The sequence below is a fragment of the Anopheles nili genome, chromosome 2, assembly GCF_943737925.1.
Source record: "Anopheles nili chromosome 2, idAnoNiliSN_F5_01, whole genome shotgun sequence".
Classification (NCBI taxonomy): domain Eukaryota; kingdom Metazoa; phylum Arthropoda; class Insecta; order Diptera; family Culicidae; genus Anopheles; species Anopheles nili.
The window spans coordinates 59,687,582-59,712,011 of NC_071291.1; the positions used below are offsets into that span (position 1 = coordinate 59,687,582).

At 43.6% G+C, this 24,430-nt stretch overlaps 2 protein-coding genes across 2 annotated transcripts; both read right to left on the reverse strand.

Moving 5' to 3' along the window:
* Positions 1–649: 649 nt before the first annotated feature.
* LOC128722103 (synaptic vesicle glycoprotein 2C) lies at positions 650–3,431 on the reverse strand. Its single transcript, XM_053815933.1, has 5 exons — positions 3,298–3,431; positions 2,625–3,213; positions 2,387–2,535; positions 1,495–2,314; positions 650–1,422 (listed from the first exon to the last, which is right to left on the reverse strand). Exons 1-5 carry the CDS (start codon positions 3,332–3,334, stop codon positions 1,239–1,241), a joined length of 1,779 nt encoding a protein of 592 aa, XP_053671908.1. The 5' UTR covers positions 3,335–3,431; the 3' UTR covers positions 650–1,238.
* Positions 3,432–18,101: 14,670 nt separating this feature from the next.
* LOC128731019 (E3 ubiquitin-protein ligase ariadne-1) lies at positions 18,102–22,001 on the reverse strand. Its single transcript, XM_053824114.1, has 9 exons — positions 21,798–22,001; positions 20,858–21,013; positions 20,700–20,756; positions 19,497–19,712; positions 19,080–19,355; positions 18,857–19,014; positions 18,639–18,762; positions 18,348–18,574; positions 18,102–18,270 (listed from the first exon to the last, which is right to left on the reverse strand). The coding sequence occupies exons 1-9, from the start codon at positions 21,999–22,001 to the stop codon at positions 18,189–18,191; spliced, it is 1,500 nt and encodes a 499-aa protein (XP_053680089.1). The 3' UTR covers positions 18,102–18,188.
* Between the last annotated feature and the right edge of the window lie 2,429 nt (positions 22,002–24,430).

The window sequence follows — 24,430 nt, forward strand, 5'->3', positions numbered from 1 at the left end:
CTGACTAGACAATCTAAAAATATAACTCAAAACTACAAATTAAAACCAATTTGGCATGTATCTGATACGATGATCATACTCTACAAAACATGCTGCAACTTTCAACTTCCACAATGGGACCTGGTCTGCTTGCCTTTTGTTAACCAATCAATAATTAAGAAACATGGAAGTAACTAATGAATGCTTATAATTAAATGATCAAATAATGCAATCAACAAATTTCATTAAAATTGCACCCACCACATGGCTTAAATCTTAACCATTTAGTTACGAGCAGAAAACTAATAAAATATGCTAGTTTTCCGACTTTTCCAAAACATATTTTTCATATTGAATTTCAAATCAATAGCTTAGAGGAAAAGTGAGTATCATTTAAAAAAAAGATTATTGGTACATGAAATATCGTGAGGTGATTGTAATATGCATACAATAATATTGAATAAAATGCATAATGGAGGCGCCTGGTCTCTCACGATAACGACACAAGTAATTTTTATTTTATGTGATTTATCTAACACGGAAACGCTTGATGCATTTTCAGATTATTTAAAAAACAAGTAAAACAATTTCACAAGTCGTTATGAAACAACAAACCCCAAGCATGCGTCAAAATCAAGCAAACAAAAATACCCTATTATATGTTGTTTTATTTTATGCTACCACTTTTATTAATTTATCGATATGCCTAAAAGCAACAGGCTTACCACTTTATTTAAGATTAAGTTAAACACCTCCCACTGGTCTTTCAGCTAAATTCTTTCGACGAGTGCTGCAACGCGTACGCACGCGTTTCATTTGCGTCATTGCTCTGGGTTGCAAAATAAATGGCCCCATTCACGATACGATTGGTTTTTAGGAATGTACGGAGGCCGAGAAGCCCGGCTGTATTGGTTTTGTATCGTTTTGATCCGCCTCAAAGCCATCGTTTATGCTACTAGGAATTATTTCGTGTACGCGCGAACCCCATTACGCCTGTAATGGATTGGTTTTTTTTTGTGCGTGTGTTTGCATTTTTTGTTTATGGATTTTCTTAACTTAAATGTCTGCTCCTGCATCCGGAGACGGCAACACTCGCTAGCATGAATAAACGTTATCTAGAAATCGTATAGCAAAGTTTACATAACACATAGAAAGCTCCCACGAGCTTCCGGTGGCTCGTTGCGATCTTCACCAGTGTAGCGCTTCTGTGCGTGCTTTGTCGGTGGTGTATGCGATTCTGCGGATGGTTTTGCCCCGCACTAGGACAACGCCGTCCGGGTGGTGTTCGGTAAAAACAAGCACATAAGACCTCCTCCTGCCAGCAGGACGGCCACAATAAACGTCGGTGCGGGACAGTAGAGATCGAGCAGCGTGGCAATGACCACGTTGCCGATGATACCTCCCAGCCGAGCAGCCACCATTGAGATCGCCACTCCAGTTGCACTGTAAAGGTCAACAAAAGCTCGATATGAGATGCGCCATTTCGGTGGTTTTCAAGTTTTGCAACACACTTACCGTAAATTCGTTGGAAACACCTCCGTAATCAGACAATCCAGCGAGGCGTTGCCCATCGAGATGACACCACTGAAAACGGCCGACACGGCCAGATTCTGGTGCTGGTTGGTGACGAAGTACATCGACGCAGAGCACGCTCCGGCCGCCATCGTGCTGAAGACGAGGAAAAACTTGCGCCCCAACCGATCCATCCCCAGCACGGCCACAATGTTAGCGGGCAGTGCGGCCGCAACCGTGATCAACGATTCCATGAACACCGTGCTCGGGATTGTGGCCGAACAGACGCCTGCTTGGGAGTGCGAGCCCATACCCACGACGTAATCCGTCACCTGACAAACCGAGGCATCCTCAACGCCCGGATGCGCGCGTGTAAACTCGTCGAACCGATTGAACAGCTCCGGGAACCACATCATCAGCCCGTAGTACCCAATGTGAAACGTGAAGTTGATCGTGATCGAGATGGTGGTGAACTTGAGGATCGGTGACATAAACACCTGCTTGCTGTTGTCCAGGATGTCGTACAGCATGCGCTTGTACTTGTTCTTGATCGGTTTCGTGACGGCTTCCAGTTCCTCGCGAAGCTTCTCGTCGATTAGTAGTTCCTTGACGGGGTACTGGTCCTTCGTGCGGCCGGTGTTGGTGACGTAGATGCCACGGAAAATGGCCAACGCTTCGTCGATCTTGCCCTGCGAGAGCAAGAACTTGGGCGACTCGGGCAGGTACAGCAACAGTGCGGCCACGATGAACGATGGGATGGAGCAGACGAGCAGGAAAATGCGCCACGAGTTGTACGTGAAGGCTGGTGTTGTGATACCGATTCCTATGGTTCAAAGGACGAGTGTAAGTCATCGGCGTGTGCTAGCAAAGGTGAAGTTCTTCCGCAGCCACTTACCAGTGGGGATGATCAACCAAGCCAGCCCAGCCACCAGCAGGTTACCGATGGTCCAGAACGCCGCCATAAAGCTGAGCATGGAGCCTCGCTTCGACTTGGGTTGGAACTCCGCAAAGTACGGCCAAATGACGGGACCACTACCGCCTAACCTGCACGCAACACGCAAAATTGCACAAAACATAAAAATTGCGCTCCTCCAGCACCGGCTATTAACCCCCAAAAATTGTTCCCAACTTACGCCACACCGTTGAGGAAGCGAAACACCATAAACACCTCGTACGTCTGGGAGAACGAGGACGCGACGATGCAGAACGCGTTCATGATCGAGATCACGATCAGCACCTTCTTCCGGCCGAGCGAGTCCGCCACGCTGCCCCAAATGTACGCCCCAAACATCATGCCAATGAAGATGATCGAGTTCAGCCAGCCCTTGCTTTGGGTGTTCAGATCGAGATCGCACTGAGCGGAGGGCAGAATGAACGACATCGAGATGACGTCCATCTCCTCGCTTGTGCTCACCAGACCGCATATTGCTAGCAGGATGTAGTGGAATCTGCCATAACCAGTCAGCTCGATCGCCTGCTCGAAGTCAGCCCGGATCGAGTAGGCACCCCTCTCGGGGTCGGCAACGGGGCCACCCTTTGCCTCGAGCTGCTTACTGACGATGGCACGATCCTCGGCACCGGTTAGTGGGCCGTACAGCGTCGGCTGCTGCTGGTGCTGTTGAACGACCAACGATTTGTCTGTGAGCGAAACCGGGATGGTTTCCGCCAACGGATGATCCTTGCTGTCACCGTTCGCTACTCGCTCGTCCTTTACATCGGTATCTGTGGGGGATGGTGCAACGAAAAAAAAAACATGGAGTTCAATTAAACAGAAAACGGTGCTAAAGCGCCTCTAGTAATACGTACATTTTGAGTGGTTCTGATCGGTGTCACCTTCTACCATCCTATGCAGGCGAGAAGTGTTGCTAGCTGATTTCGATACTAGCGAGGAAATAAGAATTAGACACTATGGATCTAACCACTGGCACTGGGTGTAACTGTTGCTTAGCTAAAGCTGGAATTAAAAACAAAAGTGAATCTATTAACTCAAAAAGGATTGTACGCGTAATTGGCTCGAATTAAGATGTTCTTTTGCGAGATTTAATTCCCTGATCCTCGGCGCCCAGAGTATCAACCACCTTCAATCATACCTTCAATCGATACGAAACGGATTATCAATTCAAACCCATTATCCCCTCGCAAAGTGCGCTTGTTTTCAAACCATAATACATATTCACCGACCGAGTAATGCTTCGCTCTTGCGAGCGTACGCTCCGAAATTGTGCGATATTAATAATAAATCATTTTCAGCTTCATCACAATGCACCGCAGCGATCAGCTATTCCGTCATCCGTGGATAATGTAGTGTAAGCAGGTGTACTTCAAAATAGTCGGTGGCCTCACCGGAGGCCCGGAGCTTGCGGCAATTTATTCTGCCTCGTATTTCACCCGCACCAGAATGTGTCGCTGCTAATGGTTGGCTAATGATAGCTGGCTATCACCGCGAGCCGGTGTAACATAGATTAATGAAATTCCCTGTCCGGCCTGGTGCTAATCGGTTTAGCCGAACGCTTGCAGGATGATTGAAGTAATTGAGCGTTACTTCCATTCACAGTCTGGCGCTGTCCCAACGCCGCACATTGCGCAAGCTAGCGCGAGGGCGAAATTGGCGCAAGGGTTTGAAATTGAAATAGATCGGTTTTTTGCTCGAACGGGAAGCTGAAAGCTCTTTGGGATTTTTGCGCGGTAATTAGCCAACTGCGTGCACTTCATTACGCGCAACCTCCCGCTGGGTGAGAAAAGATCTGTTTCGAGATGTTTTAAGATGCCCTGTACCTTGTGAGAATTTGGCGTTTGTTGACTAAGGGATGAAGAGCTTTCAACGGTGTTGAACTGCTCTATCATTTTCTTAAAACGCAAACATCGCAAACTATTTCATATGCTTTAAATGTTCATCTTCTTAAGAGACCAGCCCCAAAGCACCTGTTCCCATTTTCTATCATACTCTAACCAAAGGAAACACCTATAAAATCGCTGTAAAACACTAAACATTCGTTACACAGTGAGAACTAATTTGACTGGTGAGATTTCTTTTTAAACTCTTCAAGAATACAGTTGTTGTTCAATTTGTGAAAAAAAAATAGAGATAAATTTACAAAGCGAAAAATATGGTGAAATTTAGTGAAAGAGTGAGATAAAATTGATAGGGGTGTATCGATGATTTAGGAAAGCGTTAATTGATAGTTAGTACGATAAACGATTGGAGATAGTTTTTGAGCTGAGGCTATTGAGATTTAGGTAACTGGTTATAAATTAGAAGGATTTTCCAGAATGAAGTCTAAGATTTTAATAATCTACAATTTGCAATGAATTTTATGATCAATTTAATTACAATATATAGCCTGACAATCGAAAGATGTAAAATTTTAAACATAACAGTTTTTTACTACCAGATATGTCAGAATATACTAATATATTTTACATAGCTTTAGTAATGATCTCTAGTTTTTGAAGCAATTAATGCTGGTCTAAAATACATTGCATTAACAGGTAAAACGGACAAAAATAAAATATTGTTTAAATGTGAAACGAGCTTATGCTAACATAAAAATAGATACATAACACCAATGAGAGCATACACGTTCAGCCTTCTTTTAGACCGGGAAAAGACACAGCGCACATTTTGCGCCGTTTTGCTGTGGATCGTTCCAAAAGCTGTCGAGTCTGGTACTGCAAGCAAAAACAAATGCTTTTTACGTCAATCTCATGCTGCACTCGTGCTGCACCGCACGAGTCGCCAGAATGCATTGGGTGAATGCTTAAGCGTGCTAGATCATTTCTGTCTCTATCTTTTTTTTTGCTCCCTTGCGATCCTCCATTTGCACACGCTTGATGCGGTAAAAACGATTGCAACACCAGCAACATCTAAATAACCGGTCGCCGGGCGCATGCGGCGGGTAAAGTTTGCTGGAAAGTGGTACGAAAATGTAAACTCATTATTCTGCGCTCTTAGCTTGCGAATTATACGCTTGCGAAATGCAAATGTAAATCAATCCGGTTCACTACGGTGCTAAGGCTAAGATGTAAGGTGTAGCTATTCTTCTAGTCTTAACCAGATCGCGGTTGTTTATTTTTTTTGCAAAAAGCGGAAGTAATTTTCAGCTTAGACAAACTATCAGTGGCACGAATAATAGTCACGCAGGGATTCTAGTAAAAATAACTCATTGAACTATCAACTGACGAATGAGTATACCATTTCAAAAAATCTTCTAAAGTTCTTCAACATCTTCAATCAAAGATTCATCTTTTAGCGTAAATAATATAAGTATAAACTGATCTTCCTTAAATAAGCGCTCATCAAACGAACTGAAGTAGACAATGATTAACTAAGCATGATTAACATGATTAGTTAATCATTGTCTACTTCTGCATGAGCAGTAGACAATGATTAACTAGTTTAACCGTCAAATGCTTATATCCTACAAAACTCTGGAGGAATCACATCTTTCTTAAATAAAAAAACCTTCACGACAGTGCGATTGCTTCGAAAATAAACTCTTCTAATTCTTATCTTGTTGCGATTGCGCTACAACAGAACGGTATGTTTGATAGGGCGCTAGAATTTGGGTACCACCGCTAGAAAGCCAGAAAAAGGTCAATACAGCAACCGGCCAGGGTTGTGTTTGAGCGTTTGAGCGGCCTTACAGATGCTTCCTAGCACGTGAACGAGAACAAATCTCGTGCAATCTCGCAGTTACTTTTTACGATGTTCATCATCTCAGTGCGAGTTCGAGTTCACGCTAAAAAACAAAGGCCGAGCCATTCCGAGCCTAAAGTACAACCAAACCAAACCTTGACGGCGAACCTTCAGCAGAGTTGTCTGGAGTAACTCTCGCTCAACGCCGGGGTTTAGAGGTTTCCGTTCAAGCGAATGCTGCACGAGCCCTCAGGTATGGCCCAAGTGCATACGCAGTTTTGCGATACACGGTAATTGTGCGGTGGAACCGGCGGGTTGTGGGCAGCATTGATTAGAAAATTTGTTTTGCTAATTAAATCATCCGATCGGTGCGCTAGGCTAGGGCCCGGTCAACACACGGCATTGCACGGTTCGACATGATTAGTGTTACACGTTAGCGTTTTACGCGTCGGAACAGCGCCAAGCCAACGCAGAGCAGCCGGCCGGCCACAAGCGGAAGCAGGGCATGACGAAATGCTGCCCGGTTGGGTCAGTATTCCGTCGTCCCGGCAATTGCCGGACATCTTAATTTTTGTGGTACGGCAAATGTTTGCCGTGGTTATTTGGAGCGTTCTTCAATCGAAACTGATTGCGCCCGGGTATCGAGGTGAATTAGAAGACGGTCATCAGCGAAGGAAGCAAGGACAATTGCTGGGAGTTGGTCCGAGCATGTCCGTGCGCCATGCTGCGTTTATTTACTCGTTTTCGGCCGCATAGTTACTAACCAGAGGCACGGGTGTATGTATATATGATTTGCTAAGTGCCATATGCACATGTACATTTATGTGTATATATATATATATATATATATATATATATATATATATATATATATATATATATATATATATATATATATATATATATATATATATATATATATATATATATATATATATATATATATATATATATATATATATATAATTTACTTTACTGATATTTACTGCTTCAATACGGACCGCTTTAAAACGCGATCTTTTGGTCGGTTAAAGATCGTCCGAGATGTTCTATACCTTTATGAAGTTTCAGTGCTTTCTGTAAAGAAATACCAATACCCGGCATTATATCAATCTTTCTCTCCTTCATTTGCCTATTTCTAGCGAACAATTCGAATAGACCCCAGGACAGCCATCCTGAAGGATACCGTCACAAAGCCATCTCATGCCCTTATCACTCAAAAAGCTGCCTACCTCGAAGCGCATTGTTGCAAAGCGACAGCCCATCACTGTTCAAACAGATAGCAAACGCGACCCTTATGTCTGAAACAGCACCGCGCGTGTTCCCAAAATACACAAACACCCCGTCCCGGGTAGCCAGCACCGTAATCTTCCCACAGACCGCTCGCCGTTTCTATCCATCAGCAGCATGATCTTACGCCGCGTTCAACCCTCGCCTGCGGCTGATAAGTCTGCCCATCATCATCCCCGGCATGGGGTTGGAAACATTTAAATAAGTATCGAAATTCGGAAGCGCGATCGTTTCCGTGTTGAAATAGGTTGAATACCGCAGCTGGCTGAGCTCGAAACAATCGCCAATCACGCATTCGTCACGGCGATCGTGTGTACAATGTACCATGCGCCTCCGCCAAGGCAGCCATGGCCAAGGGCGTGGGAGATCTTTCGATCGAGGTTGAGTGGCCCCTCCCGTGGGATCCAACCACCATTGGGCGTCGTCGTCGTCGTCGAGCTGTGGGGGTGGGTGGTGAAAAATGGCGATGTATGGCGAGCACAACTATGATGCACTTTAACACCATTCGAAACCGATAAACCCGATATGACGTTTCGATTTTATTTTTAAGCTTCCTGTATCTACCCCATCAACATCAGGCGCCATTTTGTTGTGCCATTTCCCGTTAACCTCGCAACGAGGATATTATATCGAATCGATTTAAAAACATACCTTTTTGTCACAAACGAGCGTTCGCGTGTTGTTCGCTCAACAGGAACAAAGCGCTCGTTTGACACCTTCGATGGCCGGTAATGGGTTTGCACGATACTGCGGATAAAGGTGGCAGCTCGAACAACATTAACACTGTTAAGGGTGGCAAATGACAAAACACAACCAGCGGCGATCAGCGAGCTAAGGGAGGCGCGATCGAGACCCCGATAATGACGTGCGTGCGTGCGTGGATGACAAACGGTGGCAAACCGGAACCGGAGTGGAATGCTTTGACCAAAAAAAAAAGCGTCTGATCCTTGCCGTTTCGTTGCGCCGGAACTTTCGTTTTGGTCGATAAAACACGCCCCAATCGGAATGGAGACGCGCGCGCACGCGGCGAATGTATTGCACGCTATAGCGCGAAAGGTGTAGATCAGACCCGGACAACTAACACTGCGTTAAGCACCAGCACAAAACCGTGTAGCGCGTCTAGCGGTTCGGACGGGAAATGTGGAACTGATCAATGATCCTGCGACATGCCGCCACCAGGCTGGGGTGCGTTCCCGTGAGTGACCGCACGTTGGCGACAAGTGAAACCGCGTTGCGTTGGGCTGCTCGGCAGATGATGGCAGAGGGCACTCAACATCGGTCAGTACTATGACGGACACACAGACACACACACACGGAGACACGGAGGTACGTTTCACCAGATGAGAACCGACCGAGTGGAGCGAACGAGGCGAACTTTGCAACTGAGGGTGAGGATGATCGATCGAAACCTCGCGGCTTGGTAACGATCGGATGAGCCAAATGTAGCCCCCGGGGAGCGTGAGTGCGGAGGAGGGTCGGGGGGTTGACGGAACAAATGGCCCTCTGGTTGGGGGGGGGGGTGTTGTTTTTCGTTTCTCGCAACTCTCCCCCCCCCCCCCCCCTCCACACACTCTGATCGGTAGCAGACTTTATCAGAATTATCGCACGTCGAAGGCGAAAGCTGCTGGATCGTAGCAGATCAGATGGTTCCGAGAAAGGTGTTCGATTCGCAAGCTCTCACTCGCGCGTTTTTTCGTTTGCTTAAATATCAGCAAAACCTCCCCAAAACATGATTATTGTGAGAAAAAAAAACATGCTTAAAACCCCCAAAAAAATGGCTTATGTTTTTTTTTATTGAACAAAAGCCGGTTTGTGGGCAACTGCTTAATTTTTTGCTTTGAAATTTAAATGTTACGTTTAAAACCGGCAGAAAAATGATGGATTAAAATCCCTTCATTCATCCATTGAAAACTGTTGCAAATTGTTCATTTGCAGCGTGATCTTAAAGCTAAACCAACAAAAGATAATTTTCAATAAATTAAGCAGAAAAATGATGGATTAACATCCCTCTCATTACAATTAAGCCATTAACTACTGTTGCAAATTGTTCATTACCAACGTGATCGTAAAGCTAAAACAGCAAAAGAGAATTTTCAATAAATTAAGCAGATAAATGATGGATTAAAATCCCTTCATTAAAATTAATCCATTAAAAACTGTTCCAAATTGTTCATTAGCAACGTGATCTTAAAGCTAAACCAGCAAAAGAGAATTTTCAATAAATTAAGCAGATAAATGATGGATTAACATCCCTGCATTAAAATTATTCCATTAACAACTGTTGCAAATTGTTCTTTAGCAATGTGATCGTAAAGCTGAACCAGCAAAATAGAATTTTCAAAAAAATTAAGCTAATTTAAGATCAGCAAAAAATTGAACATTGAACATTGGAGTGAGAATGAGAGAGAATTAATGAAACAAAAAAACATGAAAATCACCATCTTTGCAGACTAATCACAAGCAGCAATGACTTTCACACTGCGCAGCATCTCCAACAGGCCGCTTTATTGGTATAATCATTATCACTGGTTGCGTTCTTTGAAACCGCCTTACAATGAAGGCCGCATATCCGAGGTATGTTATTTTCCTCTGCGTGCGTTCGGTTAAAAATGTTCTCTGTTCTTTAGCTCGCAATATCCGCCTTCGGTGGATGGCGAACCCGTGCGTGCGTATCGTGCAGCGGGAATTGGCTTTGAAAGCTCGCGGGGTTCCGTACAATGCCACCGGCAAACATGTTCTGGCCATGTTCTGGGAAAGCAAACCCGTGAGTAAATCACGTGGTCACGGCGCATGTACCATGCAAATGATGCTTGTCTTAAGGCCGCCTGCCAAGAACGTGTACACACACACCACTCGATCCCGTGCGCTAAAATAATTCCCTCCCGAAAGGGGTTCCGCTGAAAAAGCTCATTTCCTGCCTACGTCACACGAACCAGCCTCGGAGCGTTCCCGGTCTCTGGTTTCAAATTAGCAAGAGCGCTTTCTAATCGTACCGCGAATTTTCCCTCCAAGGCACGCTCGATCCCCGGCAGGTGTGCGGTCAAACAAGCGTTTGCTGCTGCCGAGGGTCGTTTCATTAATTGGATAAATTTTTGTGCCAATAATAACATGCTTAAATGATGGCTGCGTCCCATTGTGTTGCGTTGGGCAAACGAGCTTTCAGGGTTTTTTTTCAAACTGTTTACATTCTCTTTTCTTTACGCGCGAGGTGTCCATGTGGCGTTTTTCGCGCCTAAGGAGACTCCCCGCTTCAACAAAATAACACCATGCAACCTGCGGGTTTACGTCGAACGGCGACACGGAACAGGACAAATTAGCGGCTTCACGGTGGGATGGATCTTTATCAATAATTGCTCGTCGATTTCGTCTGCTGCGTGAGTCATGGAATGTTCGACACAATATTAACAGCTATTAGGCTGCCATTCTTTCAGCCACCGTGAATCATGCCTAATTGAGAAACTCATCCGAACCCACCTGGGTTCTTGTGCAAAATCTTACAAAAGCTTCGACGATCGTGCTTCGTGACGAAAAAGTGATCACTGCTCCGAATGGCGATCTTCCCGATGAGGGAGCATTTTTCTTACCTTTTTCTCTCTCTCTCTCTCTCTCACGCGCGTTTACTGGTTATGGCAGAATTCCACTACACCTTGCGCGACTGCACCACTCGTTCACCAGCGTTCGAAGAAAGCTTCCTCCTGCAGGCGTACGCGCAACACACACGGGGTTTGCAAGCAAACCTCGAAAGGTAGGCCAGCTACCGACGTACGCCTTTTATACGCCCCCTTTTGCTTCCGAAACCATGGCCAGGGAGATTTGCTCATCATGCGAGACAGCGATCAAGCTCAAGCATAAGATAACCCGCTATCATTCTGCAAACAAAATCACGCTAAATGGTGAAGCTGAACGCGCCAATCCAACGTGATCGCACGGGTTTTTTTTTCGCTCCAAACGACAAAGCAGACCGGTTGAGGCGTGAGCCCGAATTATTCCCCGGCACGATAAGGCCAGTTCGCATGGTGATAGCGTCTTGGGGGGGGTGGGGTTTTGTGCCGAAGCAGCAGCTTATGGTTGTTGAGATTTATTTTTTTTGGTTTTGCCCCCGCACAGCAGCCGAAAATGAGCAGCTGTGGGTTTATCTGCCCGTCGGTAAATATCCCGCGCACCAGCGAGGATCACCTCCAAAAGGGTCCATTTATGCAACTAAAAGAGGCAGCAGGTTCTTCTTTTTTTTGTTTTGATGGAATAATTAAAATCGCTTCAATTTAAATTGTCATGTTGGAAAAGAAGAAAAAAACAATTGAACACTCTCTCGTATCATTAGCAAATTGACGATCGCGAGACGTTCTATGCCTCTTCTGGCCCGGCTGAAAAGTTGCCTCTGGCCCGCACGCTTTAATGAAATGAGCGCATGCAGCATGAAGTGTGTGCCACTATGTCCAAGTCTCGCAGCTGTGCAAACGCAAATGTACGGTGTGTCGGTTATTTTGGCCTGCGAAACGCCACCTCCAGTCACGTGGAGCTCTCGAACAGCGATTTCGTCCTCGCATATTTTTTTGCCCCGTCACGTTTTATCCAGCTTAACCGTCTGTTCGTGCTGCTGCTACTGGTGCTGGTATAGCGTTTGCAATGAGTCATTTAAAAGCACCCATTTCGTGTCTTTTTTGGGGTGTGATACTAAAATTGAACAAAAACCGCCACCATGGGGATGCACATTACAGGACAGGATGGCCATTTTGTAACAAACGCAGGCATCCGAAAGCCAATGATGGGGCGGAACAGAATTAACCTTCACGATAAACCGCACGACGCACTTGGTTTGTTTTCGAGGTCCCAAAAATATCCGTCCGCCCGTATCCAGCTTACATCGGTTACACGCGGTAGGTAAGCGCTTTCTGGTGATTCACAATTCAGCCGCAATTGCGCGGTGCCATTTTTGCGCAACTTATGCATCTCGGGTTGTCCTTTTTACACCTTTTTTGGGGGGTTTTACCTTTATGACGCCTGCGAGGACATCGAATAGTTGCCGCGCACGCTTGTTTTGCTTTCAAAAAACCGCCAAAAACTAGAATTACTTCCCAGAACTGCCAAGTGCGGCATTTTTTTTTGTGCGCGCCATCACCAACGGCGCTATCACTTGCGTGTGGGTGTTGGTAGAGACGCTTAAACGGTAGGGTATGGGTACGAAAAAGGATAGAGCATGTACTAACTGCCCGCCATCCCGCGTGATCCCCTCCCCCCCCCCCTACTCGAGCGACAGAAGGAATAATCAAATTATTCGTCATATAAATTTGTCAACCCATCTAACTCAATTTGGTCCAATTGGAGGCGACTTTGTCCGGTTCGGATCATCGAAGATTTTGCCCAGCTGGAAAAATTGTTGAGCCGGTTTAGCGTGCGCCTGAAACGTGTACGTGTGCATGCTCTGTATGTGTCGGCATGCACTGTTCTTCCCCGTTTTTTTTTTGTTTTCGTGATGAAATATGAACCACAGAAGATGTACGAAAAAGCGATCATACGCCCAAAGCTCTGCGCCAGGTTGGGGTTTTTTGTGTTTGTTGTTGCGGAAGTGTGTGCTCGCGCGCTCAAGTGATTCATGGCCACGCGCACGTTTCCACGTGATCGTACGGGTGGTGCCGCCACGACGTTGAGCGACAGTTGTTGATTTTTGCCTCGTTGCGCTTTCATTGCGCACTTATGTGCAATATCACACTACAGGTGGGTAAGATGTGATGGGCTTATTTTTTTGGGGGGATAATATTTTGCATGCTCAGGGAAGCGTGCGACTCTAATATAATCGCTAGAAAAAAAACTGCAATGGAGAAGGTCTAAAAACAAGAAACTTATTCACATTATACCGCAAGCTAGCAAGAAGTAATTTGTTCCTATATGGTGCGAAAGCTTACACATGTTTTCAGCATTGCTTCACGCCATATCCTAAATGCCTCTTCTAGAAAGTATATCTTCTACTGTCCTAAATGCCTCTTCTAGAAAGTATATCTTCTACTGTGCAATCATTGTTTAGTGATACCGCTTATGTAGTTCAGAGACAATCCCACGAACTGCCGGTGTTACTCACCCAGATTCGATTAAAAAATACCTTAAAAATGTTGTGAGATATAAACACGTATAAATCTCTTCATTCAGTTGAAACGAATCGTTCTACAATAGTTGCTGCAGAAAACTTTAGAAAAACATGTAAATTTGTTTTATTACAAATTTAAAAATTTCATTTTTTTTGACATAATTATAGCATAAGAAATCCTTGAAAGCGATATGTAGCTTTACCCATATGATGAGTTTTTCATTTTCATTTCATTAGCTGGTTGAATGGTTAAAATTAAGCTACATTCGGCCATGCCCAATTACTTGGGGTTTTTTTTTCACCAAAAAGAAACAAAATACCGCATCGAGTACAACTCGCGCTGCAATGCACATTTCCGCCTATGCGCAAAGGTATGCGTTTTGGAATGTTCGATGCGGATCCATTCATGTTCGAATGCGCCAATGCAACAATGTGTCATGCAAAACGGGGTTTTGCAGCGTGTTTAGCTTATTTCGACACTCAAACACGTGCTCTGCACTTCGCGGCAAGCGAAAAAAAAGGGCACAATGTAGGCTACAACGCATTAACGTTAATCACAACTCCAAAGCACACGTACCGAGTGCGCGTTATGTTTTGCATTTAAAAATACACCGTCTCGAGAAGTAGGCCTGGGAAAACACACACATGATTTCCACTTTAAGATGGGGATTTTTTTTAGTCAAAATTCTCCATTTTCCCGCCATCGTGTGGCCGCATAAAAAAGGGGGACCTTTTCCACGAAATACCCCTTTAGCAAGCCAAAGCACCGATCACAACGCGCCTGATCCTGGTGTTATGTGCGTTACGATACGCAGGACGATGACTCAGGCTAGAAAACACAAACAGTGGCAACAACAAACCGGACGATCGGAAAACACAACCCGTCACCACCGAAAAGACCTTTCGCGATATTTGCGGTTGCAATTATCGGCTCCCGGGCGTCCTAGGACAGCAATCTCGTGTTGCGCACGATACGGCGATGCATCAACGGACACACACGCACGCACACACAAGCCCCAAGTGTATGTGCTAATGTGTCAACACCGTTTGACGCGTGCCCGCGTTTGGTTCGTCCCCCGTGTCTCCGAGGCCGTACGATTACCGATCCGGAACAGCACCCCGGGAGGTACACACATTGTTGCGGCATTATCATTGTGGTGGCTCCATTGACCCAAAAATACAAAAAGCCATGTCCCCCTAAAAAGGCACACGCCTACTTTAAGCCTGCGAACGGGCGAATTGCGCAAACGCAATCGTACGCAGGATAATCGTTCCGCGCGTGTGCCGTAACTGAGCTTGTAATGTGTGTTATTGACAGAGAGAGAGAGAGAGAGAGAGAGAGAAAAAGGGGGAAAACAGGATATTACCTTGAACACCGGCGGGGTGGCTCTTTTGACGGTAACTACTCGCACTTCGAATCGAACTGAACTACTGCAAGCTAACGTTCTGATTCACGGTTCCACGCGGCACGACACTACAGAACACCCGGCAGCCACCACTGTTGCAAAGGGAAGAAACAAACCGCCAGAAGCCATCGGCTTGCTCACACAGCCCCACGTGTACGCGCAGAACTCAGGCACAGCTAAACGGATGCTTGCACTTTCGGGGTTTAATTTTGCTATCGACAAAAATGCCACGGAAACTCCACGGAATCCACGCTGGAATTGACGACGACGACGACGGCGACGACCAGGTTCGCTAAACGTATCGCTGAATACTTGCGCATGTATCAACGCCACCCTTGCATTCGCTGGCCCCCGTGTTCTATCTAAACCCCCGCCACCCCTCCCCGCCCTTCCGGCAAACCCACCCGTGTATCGTTCTCACTCTCGCTGCCATCCGCCAACGGCTAGCGACAACAAAACGGCAACCGACGAGTAATCCAATAACAATGCTCAATCGACGCGCATAAAACCTGTGCCTATTTCGCGCAAGCTCCGGCAGCCGTCATCCCGCGGTTTCCATGCCCCTATCTTCCGACGGTAAAGCGGCCACCGCGTGCATGCTTGTGAAGGGCGCAAAGACAGCGAACCCTCGCTCACTCACCACCCCACAGTCGTCGTTTTTGTTATGTAGCATCGCGATGCTGGATGACGGACCTTTCGATAAGGTTCACTAAGGGGAACGCCATAAAACTATTTCATTACTTTACCATTGACTCGATCGGTCACTTTCACTGATCTGAAGATGCAATGCCACGCTCCATGGATGCTGATACGCAGCTGTAGCAAATTTCAATAAGATTGCGAGGTTAAAAGTATCCTAAAATTGCAAAAAATCGAATTCTCAGTCGTTTTTAAATTAATTTAAAAACTTACTTAAATTCTAATCCTTCGCATGCAAGAGAGCTATCGAAAGAAGTGGGTTTTATTTGTGTTGTCTTGTTTTAGGTTTATTTTTCCTTTTTTTGTTTTGTTTTATCGCAATATATTTGATCACTTTTGCGCTCTTTAGAGTAAATTCACGAGTTCTCTAATATGTATATATATATATGCAGAGGGGCTTGCTCTATATATATACATAACATTCATCTGCAAACAAACTATATTCATATCTCTCTCTCTTTTTTTACGGTTTTTTCGACTGCTATTCGGCGGTATTTAACAAAAATTATCGATTCGACGCTATACATACACATACACCTAGTACACACGCGTTTTGTTGCTAGTATCTGAATTTGTTTCCTTAAACGCACGCTTAACTGCGCCAGCAAAAATTGTATTTCACATCTTAACATCTGCAAAAACTCATCCCTCGATCGATATCGCGACAGGTTTGCACTCCTGCATCTTGCCGCCATGCTAGGGCCGATATGCCCGACATCAATCATCTTAATCATGTCGTAACCTTCCTGCTGGATGATGATATAATATCTCTGTAAAATATTGTTCTATACCTCTCATCATCTCACGGTTGACAATTTTTCTTTATTTGACTCTTGTCGTTCTCACAACGCTCACAAAGTATACCGATTAGCAGCAACAGACTTCTTTGGGACAACAAACGTTATTATTTACAACCTCGGAAGTATTCACCGTACGTTCGCTAATAATTCCACGTTCCGTTTGCTGATGAATTAGTCAACTCCCGCCGTGCCTTCGCTGTATCATTTGAAACAAAACTGTTAGTTTCCTCCCCCCCCCCCCCCCCCCCCCAAATTTGCAACTGAATCTGAATTTTGAATTGCTCAGCATTAACAAACTAGTGAATCGCTATACTAGTACATATTACTAACGTCGTATTAACTGATGAGAAAATTATTGATAAAAGAAAAACAAGCAAGCAACACATATATTTAACCGCAGCTCTGCTGCAACATGCAAACTATGCTTCAACAATGCTCTTGTAATCGAAACATAGAAAATCAAGTAATTTCGTAATCGTGCAAGTCTAGTAGTAATTTTATTCGTGTCCGATTATGTCTAGCAGGTGAAAAGGCGGCCACCTGCTGCATTAACCATCACAAGCTACGATAAATCATAATATACGAGACATAACACTCGCTTATGCCCAAACCTGCTCAGTAAGTAGTAGTACAGAAACATGAGATTGATACGCTTTGCCTGGTTTATGTGGGTTGCATCACATACGAAGCAGTTGAATCGACCAAACAGAGGATGTTATTTATTGTGACAATGTCTAATGAAGCCAAAGCCTGTTCTAAGGCTGCCTGCCTTTGTAACAAAGTTTGTAACGCCTGTTTGAATTGGCGTTTTGCACACCATTTTTCCTATCAGCGCATCGGTACAGGAAACTTCTCTCAATATTGTATCACGTATTAACACAAAATCAAAAGTAGAAACAATATATAATTATCAAAACTACATAACCAAGCTAAATTTCTTTACCTTTTTTGACCCACTTCTATCTTTTTTTTATCACGCTTCTGGGTCCATGCAACTACACACTACAATCAGGGCAGTCGCAAAATCAGGACACAGAAATGGCAAGAAGTTCCATGGATTTATGTGGACACATGATTCGTGTTGCACGAAATTAACAGAATAAAAGTACGGCCAGATTTGACCCTTTCAAAAGGTTTAAAGTTGCAAAGGACGTCCTAGATCCTTTCCAAATAAATCAATATAAAATTCAACCTGCTGCGGTTACTCAAACAACTATAAACAAATTTAAATTTAAGGCTTGATTTTGTGTTAATGTATGAGAGACCGCCAAACATGTTATTCGTTTGTTTCATTCGTATTCATTGCACTCGGTAGCGAACAATTGAGTGTAAATCCTTTTCATACCCATGCCACCACTAAGCAAGCACAACGGAAAGGAATGATATACCTAACACAAAGAGCCCTAGGATACAAAAATAAAAAGATGAAAGCGGTTGTACATCACTTGTACATTTGAATAGTGTGATACACTACTACTAGTAGGTTTAAAACCTACATTTGCTGTCTTCAATTAACTTGCGTACAGCATTCTCCAGGAAGTAGAATTTCCAACTAGCGAAGGCTTGATCGGGTTGGGCAGTTGCATTTGGTCAAATTGTTTTCGAGTTGACGTACGTATCAGTTCGCTTTCCCGCTTCGATTGACTTATGAGCATTTTAACAATGTGTTACTGGGTACCAATGCACAAACGTCGACTTGTGGTTACTCAAGTAAATAAATTATTAGATGTTTTATACGTTAAGTCAAACGCACCAAAAAAAGAACGGACTCAAATTCATCATCATCAATTGGTGTATTCCCACCAGTCCTTCTCGTAACCTTCGTGAACGTGGTCCAGCAACACTTTTCGTCGCTTCTCGCAGTATCTGAAAGCGAAAGGAAACAATTGCAAACACTCAAAACTACTCCCCAACAATTAGAGCAAAGCATGTTCAACCTGTACCTGTATTTGTCCTGTACTTTCTGTTTGATGCCTGCCAAATTTTCCGACGTAATGTCACGCTCCAAATACTCCGACAGCGTTTCAGTTGCCGTCTCCAGATCCTTTTGATTTTCCTCAAATATTAGCGACTGATTGTTCTTTTTAAGATAGTAAGCAAACACATAGGTGCACATCAGAGTCTGGCGACATTGACAAAGAATGTCGACGGCTTTCTTCAAAAACTGAACCTGCAACGGCAAAACAACAGTTAAGTGAATAATAATCACAAATTGGTCACGTAAAATGTTGTACCTCAATCCAAGACATGTTATGCTGTTGCATTTCTTCCATCTTTTCTTTGACAGCCGCATACAACTTATGCTCAAATTTAAGAGACTGCATATGGTTGATGTAACGGTTATAATAGTGGAGATATCTGGATCAGAAAAATATTGCAATGCAAAGCAATTAAATTTTAACATTACTCTAGAATCAATTTCGTTTTTTCGGTTTTCACAATCCAAACGAACCTTGCCAATGTTGAACGCAGTTTTTCCTGAGCATCACGAGCCGCACGCGCTTCATCTTCGTCATATCGGTTACAATTATACCAGGATGAACCGTGTGGTTCCCAGGATCCAAGACACACCCAGCAAAAATCGTGTTTACAATTTTGATTTTTGCATACCTGCGAAAAAACAACATTCTCTCAATGCGATAACGTTCATGATCGATCGAGCTGGATGCACCTACCATGTGATTGCAACCGCCGTCCTTTTCAATTGTTACGTTACACTTCGGACATTCCTTTGTATTGGCGGCAATCCAATTGGAAGTTTCGGAATCGTCATCACACTTTTTAATCCATTTTTTCAGTAACCGACACTGCACCGGATCATGCCAGTTTTCCCCACACTCAAAGCAGAACACATGGTTGCACTTGCAGACGACTGGGCGGGGATCAACGTACTGCACCTTAATAGCGTAGGTACAATCGGCCGATGGGCACCATCGTAACAAACGATTACACTACACCAATCGATAAGAAAAGCAAGAGGAGAGAAAGATGATCCGTAAACAGAGATGTTAGAATTAGTAAACAGATGCTCCCAGATCCAACTGCTGATACCGGCGAGGTAAACAGCAAACGGGTTGCCGTCGCTTTTTTACCTCCACAAAACTGTTGGTGATAAGATGCTGGTATTTGAGTCTCACTCGTGAATCCTGCACCAATCGCATTACAGTTTCATCATCGACCAAAATATCACATGCATGAGCCGCGCACGCTATCGATTGACCGAGCCCCTCTTCCACGATCTTTGTCGTCAGGTACTCTTGCCAGCATTGCGTACAGAAACGATGTCCGCATTCCAGACCGGTCATCATCTGTGATAGAAGATTATTGGAAATAAATTCATCGCACTTCATGTTGCCATTAGAAATGGCTTTTAACAAAAACAAAATGTAGAGCATGCATCTGTATCAAGCATAACAATCATTGCTTAAATTGGAAATAAAGCTTTATCTCAAAAGGACAATATATGACATCAATGACACGATCGTACATTTCTTTGTATTAATGTTGCTTTGAATTCAGCAGCTATCGATACTAGGTTGGGTAGCCGACAAAATTGAAAATAATTTTATAAAAAAATCCATACGAATGAAATGTGTTACAATTAAATGAACAATGAGTTCTGAATTCGTTGTTAATTGACAAATGATGCGAAAAGTAATGAAAATTGAATGTTATTAAAATTTAGAGGCAAACCCGTAATTCACAAAACATTTTACTACTAAAATCAATAGAGAAAACAAACCACATAACTGCTGCTATTCAATATATACTTAATAAATTAAAGCCAACTTAATTATCACACTGTAACCAATGAAATACAATTGAACAAGCTATAGCAGCATTAAAATAGCTTATACATTGAATTACATTAGGAAAAGCAATTTTAGTTTACAAACAATTATCATAATTCTTTGAATATAATCCTCGTAACCTTGATCTCGGTCAAACTGAAAATTTGGTTGGTTTAAGAACCTCTAAGCGAGAATCAAATGCTTTTGTCAACATTAGTTGTTATTTTGGCAAGCACTTGGCAAACAAATGATTTATTTAAATTTAACCATCCACGCGATCCTATTGGCGATCGCAAGGAAGCATTCAAAATAGTCAACAGACAGACAAGCAAACTAAACATACGTCACAACTAAAAAGGGAAAGATTCACTTTCAAAGGGCAGTTTGAATGTACGCTCGGGAGAGAACGCCATTCGAAACGAGTCAAAATAGCAACATGGAACAATGGGGTAACGAATATCGCACGCGAATACTGCAAACAAAAACAAAGAAACAACTGCTTACGCTGGGAGGGAACGTCGAGTAGCAAATTTCACAATCCTCTGTTCTGGATTTTTTTATCTGCGAGTACAATAAATAAAAGACCATATTAGAACAACAGCATGACATTTTTTGTTTGTTTAGAAATAAAACAAAAATTGAACACAATGTAACCGTCTTACCTTTGGCTTGAGCGCTAAACTTTGCTTTCGGAAGGGATTGATGACATGCGCATCCTTGAATAGTTTATCCTGATCGCCGTCGTAAAATCGTTCCATTAGCTTTTCCTTATCCCACTTGAAGTGGTTTAATAGAATACGAGTGATGGTGGCTGGTATCTGTGGGGAAAATGTGATAAAAACATCGTTTATTTTAATTTCTGCGTAACGTGAAGCATGTCATCGACTAACAACGCAGTAGGTCAAACGGTAGGTATTTGACAGCTAGAGAATACCCTCGTTTGCAAGCACCTTGACCGTCAGCGCAATCGAAAACACACACATAACGCTGCGTCCAGCCATCAACGAAAAGAGATACGCAAATTGATGGTGTGGTGCAATACGGTGGGAGACAACATCATAACGCAATGTTCGTCGTAACCATGTAAAACCATTGTCAAAATGGCGATCTATCTGTTCAATATACATATGCGTAGGATTATGTTAAGGTCAATCGAATGGGACGTCTAACATTCGGGACATAAGTAGCTAAATGACCCAGATACACCTTTAGTAGCAAGCGTTGACAGTTGGTATATCCAAAACAAAGAGACCACAACATTCAGACGTGCCTGTGAAAAACAGGACAGAGAAAAATATGTCACCAACAACAGGCAGCTACAGTACGTGGAAAATAATCAAACAATCGTTTCACCTAGGTAATCGATCGCGACTTTTTCCATTTCTCTATTCCGGAACGGGTGTTACGAGTTTATGCTACATCCAATTTTGGGAATATTTTAAATGAAATAAACACTGAATGTTCAAACAAACCAAAATCCTCTGGGTTGATTGCCTTCTTAAGACCGAGATGTTTCGTAGAATTTAAAAGGTTCTGGGTGCACTTTAAATGTGCTACTTCCCCCTTATCGAAAACGGGGTTTTGAAGCGTATTCCAACTCACCTCCACTACCGTATTTACGTCCTTGATGCAGTCGACCATATGCTGAACGATTTCATCGGTCGTAAGTACGTCGTACGGATATTCATCGGTTTCCTGGCCGCGGTCCCGTGGATTATTTATGTCCACGTCCATGGCAAAATCGTCGTCCCCGCTGGACACATTTCCTGAATCGTGCTCCCCGAAGCTTTCGTCATCGGAATCCATCTTCGCTTCCGGGCGACAAGGAGACCTTCAGCTACTGCTGTTGTAGCTGTTGCTATTGGCGCTGATCCGCTCGGGTTGATGATCTGTTTACGTAGCGCACAAACCTGATTGATCCACTACCTCCCGTTTGCACAATCTAGCAGCAACGTTCTAACCGCGACACTCTTCAATGACACACTTCACAAAAAAGCGAAGAAAAAAAAACTCGCGGAAGCAACGAATGCAAGAGTCGATGTGGTATTCGATACAACTGATAGAGAAGTTGGCAACGGTGGAAAGCTAGCGAATGTCGTCGAACTATTTTTCTCGTCTCCTCACACTGTGCACTTTTTCACTTGAATTTTCTTTCTACGGCAACACTGCACGACACAGTTCACGATGCAGAGCAAATCACTGATGATTTCGCCGCCTCATCGCATCCAGGCGATTTCGTGTCTGTTGAAACACGAAAAATAAAAAATACGTGAAAAAAAAGAAGCTCTGGTGTGCGTGAGATCGAAACCTCGAAAATTATACCAAACGTCGGGTGTTAAAGCGAGAGCACAAATATGATGAAAAATGAGAGAGAAACAATGCTCCTACCAATGTGCTCGGAGCTGCTGACGGCTGCTGCTACGATTGGAATAATAGTTTCGTGTAGTTCGTCAAAATTACTAGCATTTCACTAGCGCGAGCCCTTCAAAAACGCACACCACCGACGTGACCTCGAAGCGACGGGAGAACAAATAACAAGCAGGACACACGCAGGTGAGGCATATCAAGCACACATCAATAAAATTGGGATAAAAGGTGACCCAAATAAAAATGCCCCTTTTTGACGGGGCAGCACCTTTTTGCTGTTATGCACATACAACCTTTTCGCACCATCTCGAACGATCCTCATTTACCTTCGCGTTATATGGCGGAGTCAAACTCCAGCCACAGAAGTTTACCACACACGCCGTTCACGAAAAGAATGATTGATTAATGAGGGAACCTCGCCACAAACTCGAAGTCCCCATCAATAGCACGAATAGCAAAAATAGAGTCACGCACTCGTCCACCTCGTTCGAGCGTACTTTTTCTACACAAACAAACAAGATGGCCACCACGAGAGAAACGAAGTACTGGTTCTTGTCTATTCGTTGGCTGCCTCCCACCACCCTTGCTGAAAGTGACGTATAGCTCGCAATTCAACTGACGTTTAGAGCAATGTGACACCAAAGAAGGGTTGCTGTAACGGCCAGGTTGGGTAGTTCACGCGGGGGTGGTTTTTGAAATCGTTGCCAGCAAATACTTTGCAATGAAATACGGTGATTTTTTGAAACGGCAAAAGCTTAGAGCTTTTTCTTCAATGTTGCTTTGAATAATTCATAAATTTAAACACAGCCATTAGCAGGATCAGCACGAGGTGTAAAATTCAACACAACGCAGTAAACACAGAGACTGAAAACTGTAAAAAAGAAAGATCAAATTATCCCAGAAAATCATTTAAATTCTTTATAGCTACTCTGTTTCTATCACAGAATAATAGCGCTTAAAGGCTCTATGCTATTTGTTTTTGAGCTTAAACCATTAATTTCTTCATCAAAAGTGTATACATTCACCAGACACCAGGCTCTTTGGTGTTATGGTCACTTCGTTCTTACGTTTTTATCATTGCCACGAAAGAGTAACCTCTAAAAGCGTACTATTTATTTTCTAGCTTAAATTATACACTTATTTTCAAAAATGCTCAATTGTGAAGGTTGTAACGAATAGCACAGGAATGTGGAACAGGAATAGGGCTGATCTTTCAAGAAAAATAGAAAGTACGAAAAAGGGGACATAAGATCAACAAAAAAAAAAAGGATGCACCATAGGTGAAGGGAAATTGTTTAAGACGTTAAAATGTGGTAGAAGTTAAGTGGCACACGAAAACGGGAGAGGGTTTGAACAATTTGCCTCGATTTACCCGATTTTTATTGACAAACTTATAATCGTTGAAGCATCAAGGAACAAATAATATCGATGCATCATTATAAATGATCATGTAAAGCATGCGAGCATACAGCAAAAAGAATATTTGTATACGGGATACAGCATACGTTCGTCCTGCAGACACCACACGTAAATGCAACATACGAACATGCACCGCATGCAGATATATGGCACACAGAATTTGTTTGGCGTTGCATTTGTTTGGACGATGATTAACTTTGTTTTTTTGCTGCAAGTGATGCTCTACGATAAAAAAAAATAAAGTAAATATGAGTATGCTTAACGGAGCAATATAGCAACAAAACTCCCTGCTTGGAAAGTCGCACAAAACAGGCAGGGTTTTAGTGACAATGATCAAGGGAGAAAGTAAAGAACAGCACTCTTCAGCCGCTTGCACGCAACTTGTATGCAACTTGTGCGCAATTTTCAAACCACATCAGCTCAGGGGTTTCTTTTTGTGTTGCGATTGC

Coding starts and splice junctions, on each gene's coding strand:
- LOC128722103 (XM_053815933.1), bottom strand. CDS start 3,334: ATGGTAGAAGGTGACACCGATCAGAACCACTCAAAAT. Junction 2,536..2,624: donor CGCTTCCTCAACGGTGTGGC/GTAAGTTGGGAA, acceptor TGTTGCGTGCAG/GTTAGGCGGTAGTGGTCCCG. Junction 2,315..2,386: donor TTGGTTGATCATCCCCACTG/GTAAGTGGCTGC, acceptor TTTGAACCATAG/GAATCGGTATCACAACACCA.
- LOC128731019 (XM_053824114.1), bottom strand. CDS start 22,001: ATGGATTCCGATGACGAAAGCTTCGGGGAGCACGATTCAGGAAATGTG. Junction 19,015..19,079: donor ACGGCGGTTGCAATCACATG/GTAGGTGCATCC, acceptor GTTTTTTCGCAG/GTATGCAAAAATCAAAATTG. Junction 18,271..18,347: donor AAAGTACAGGACAAATACAG/GTACAGGTTGAA, acceptor TTTCGCTTTCAG/ATACTGCGAGAAGCGACGAA.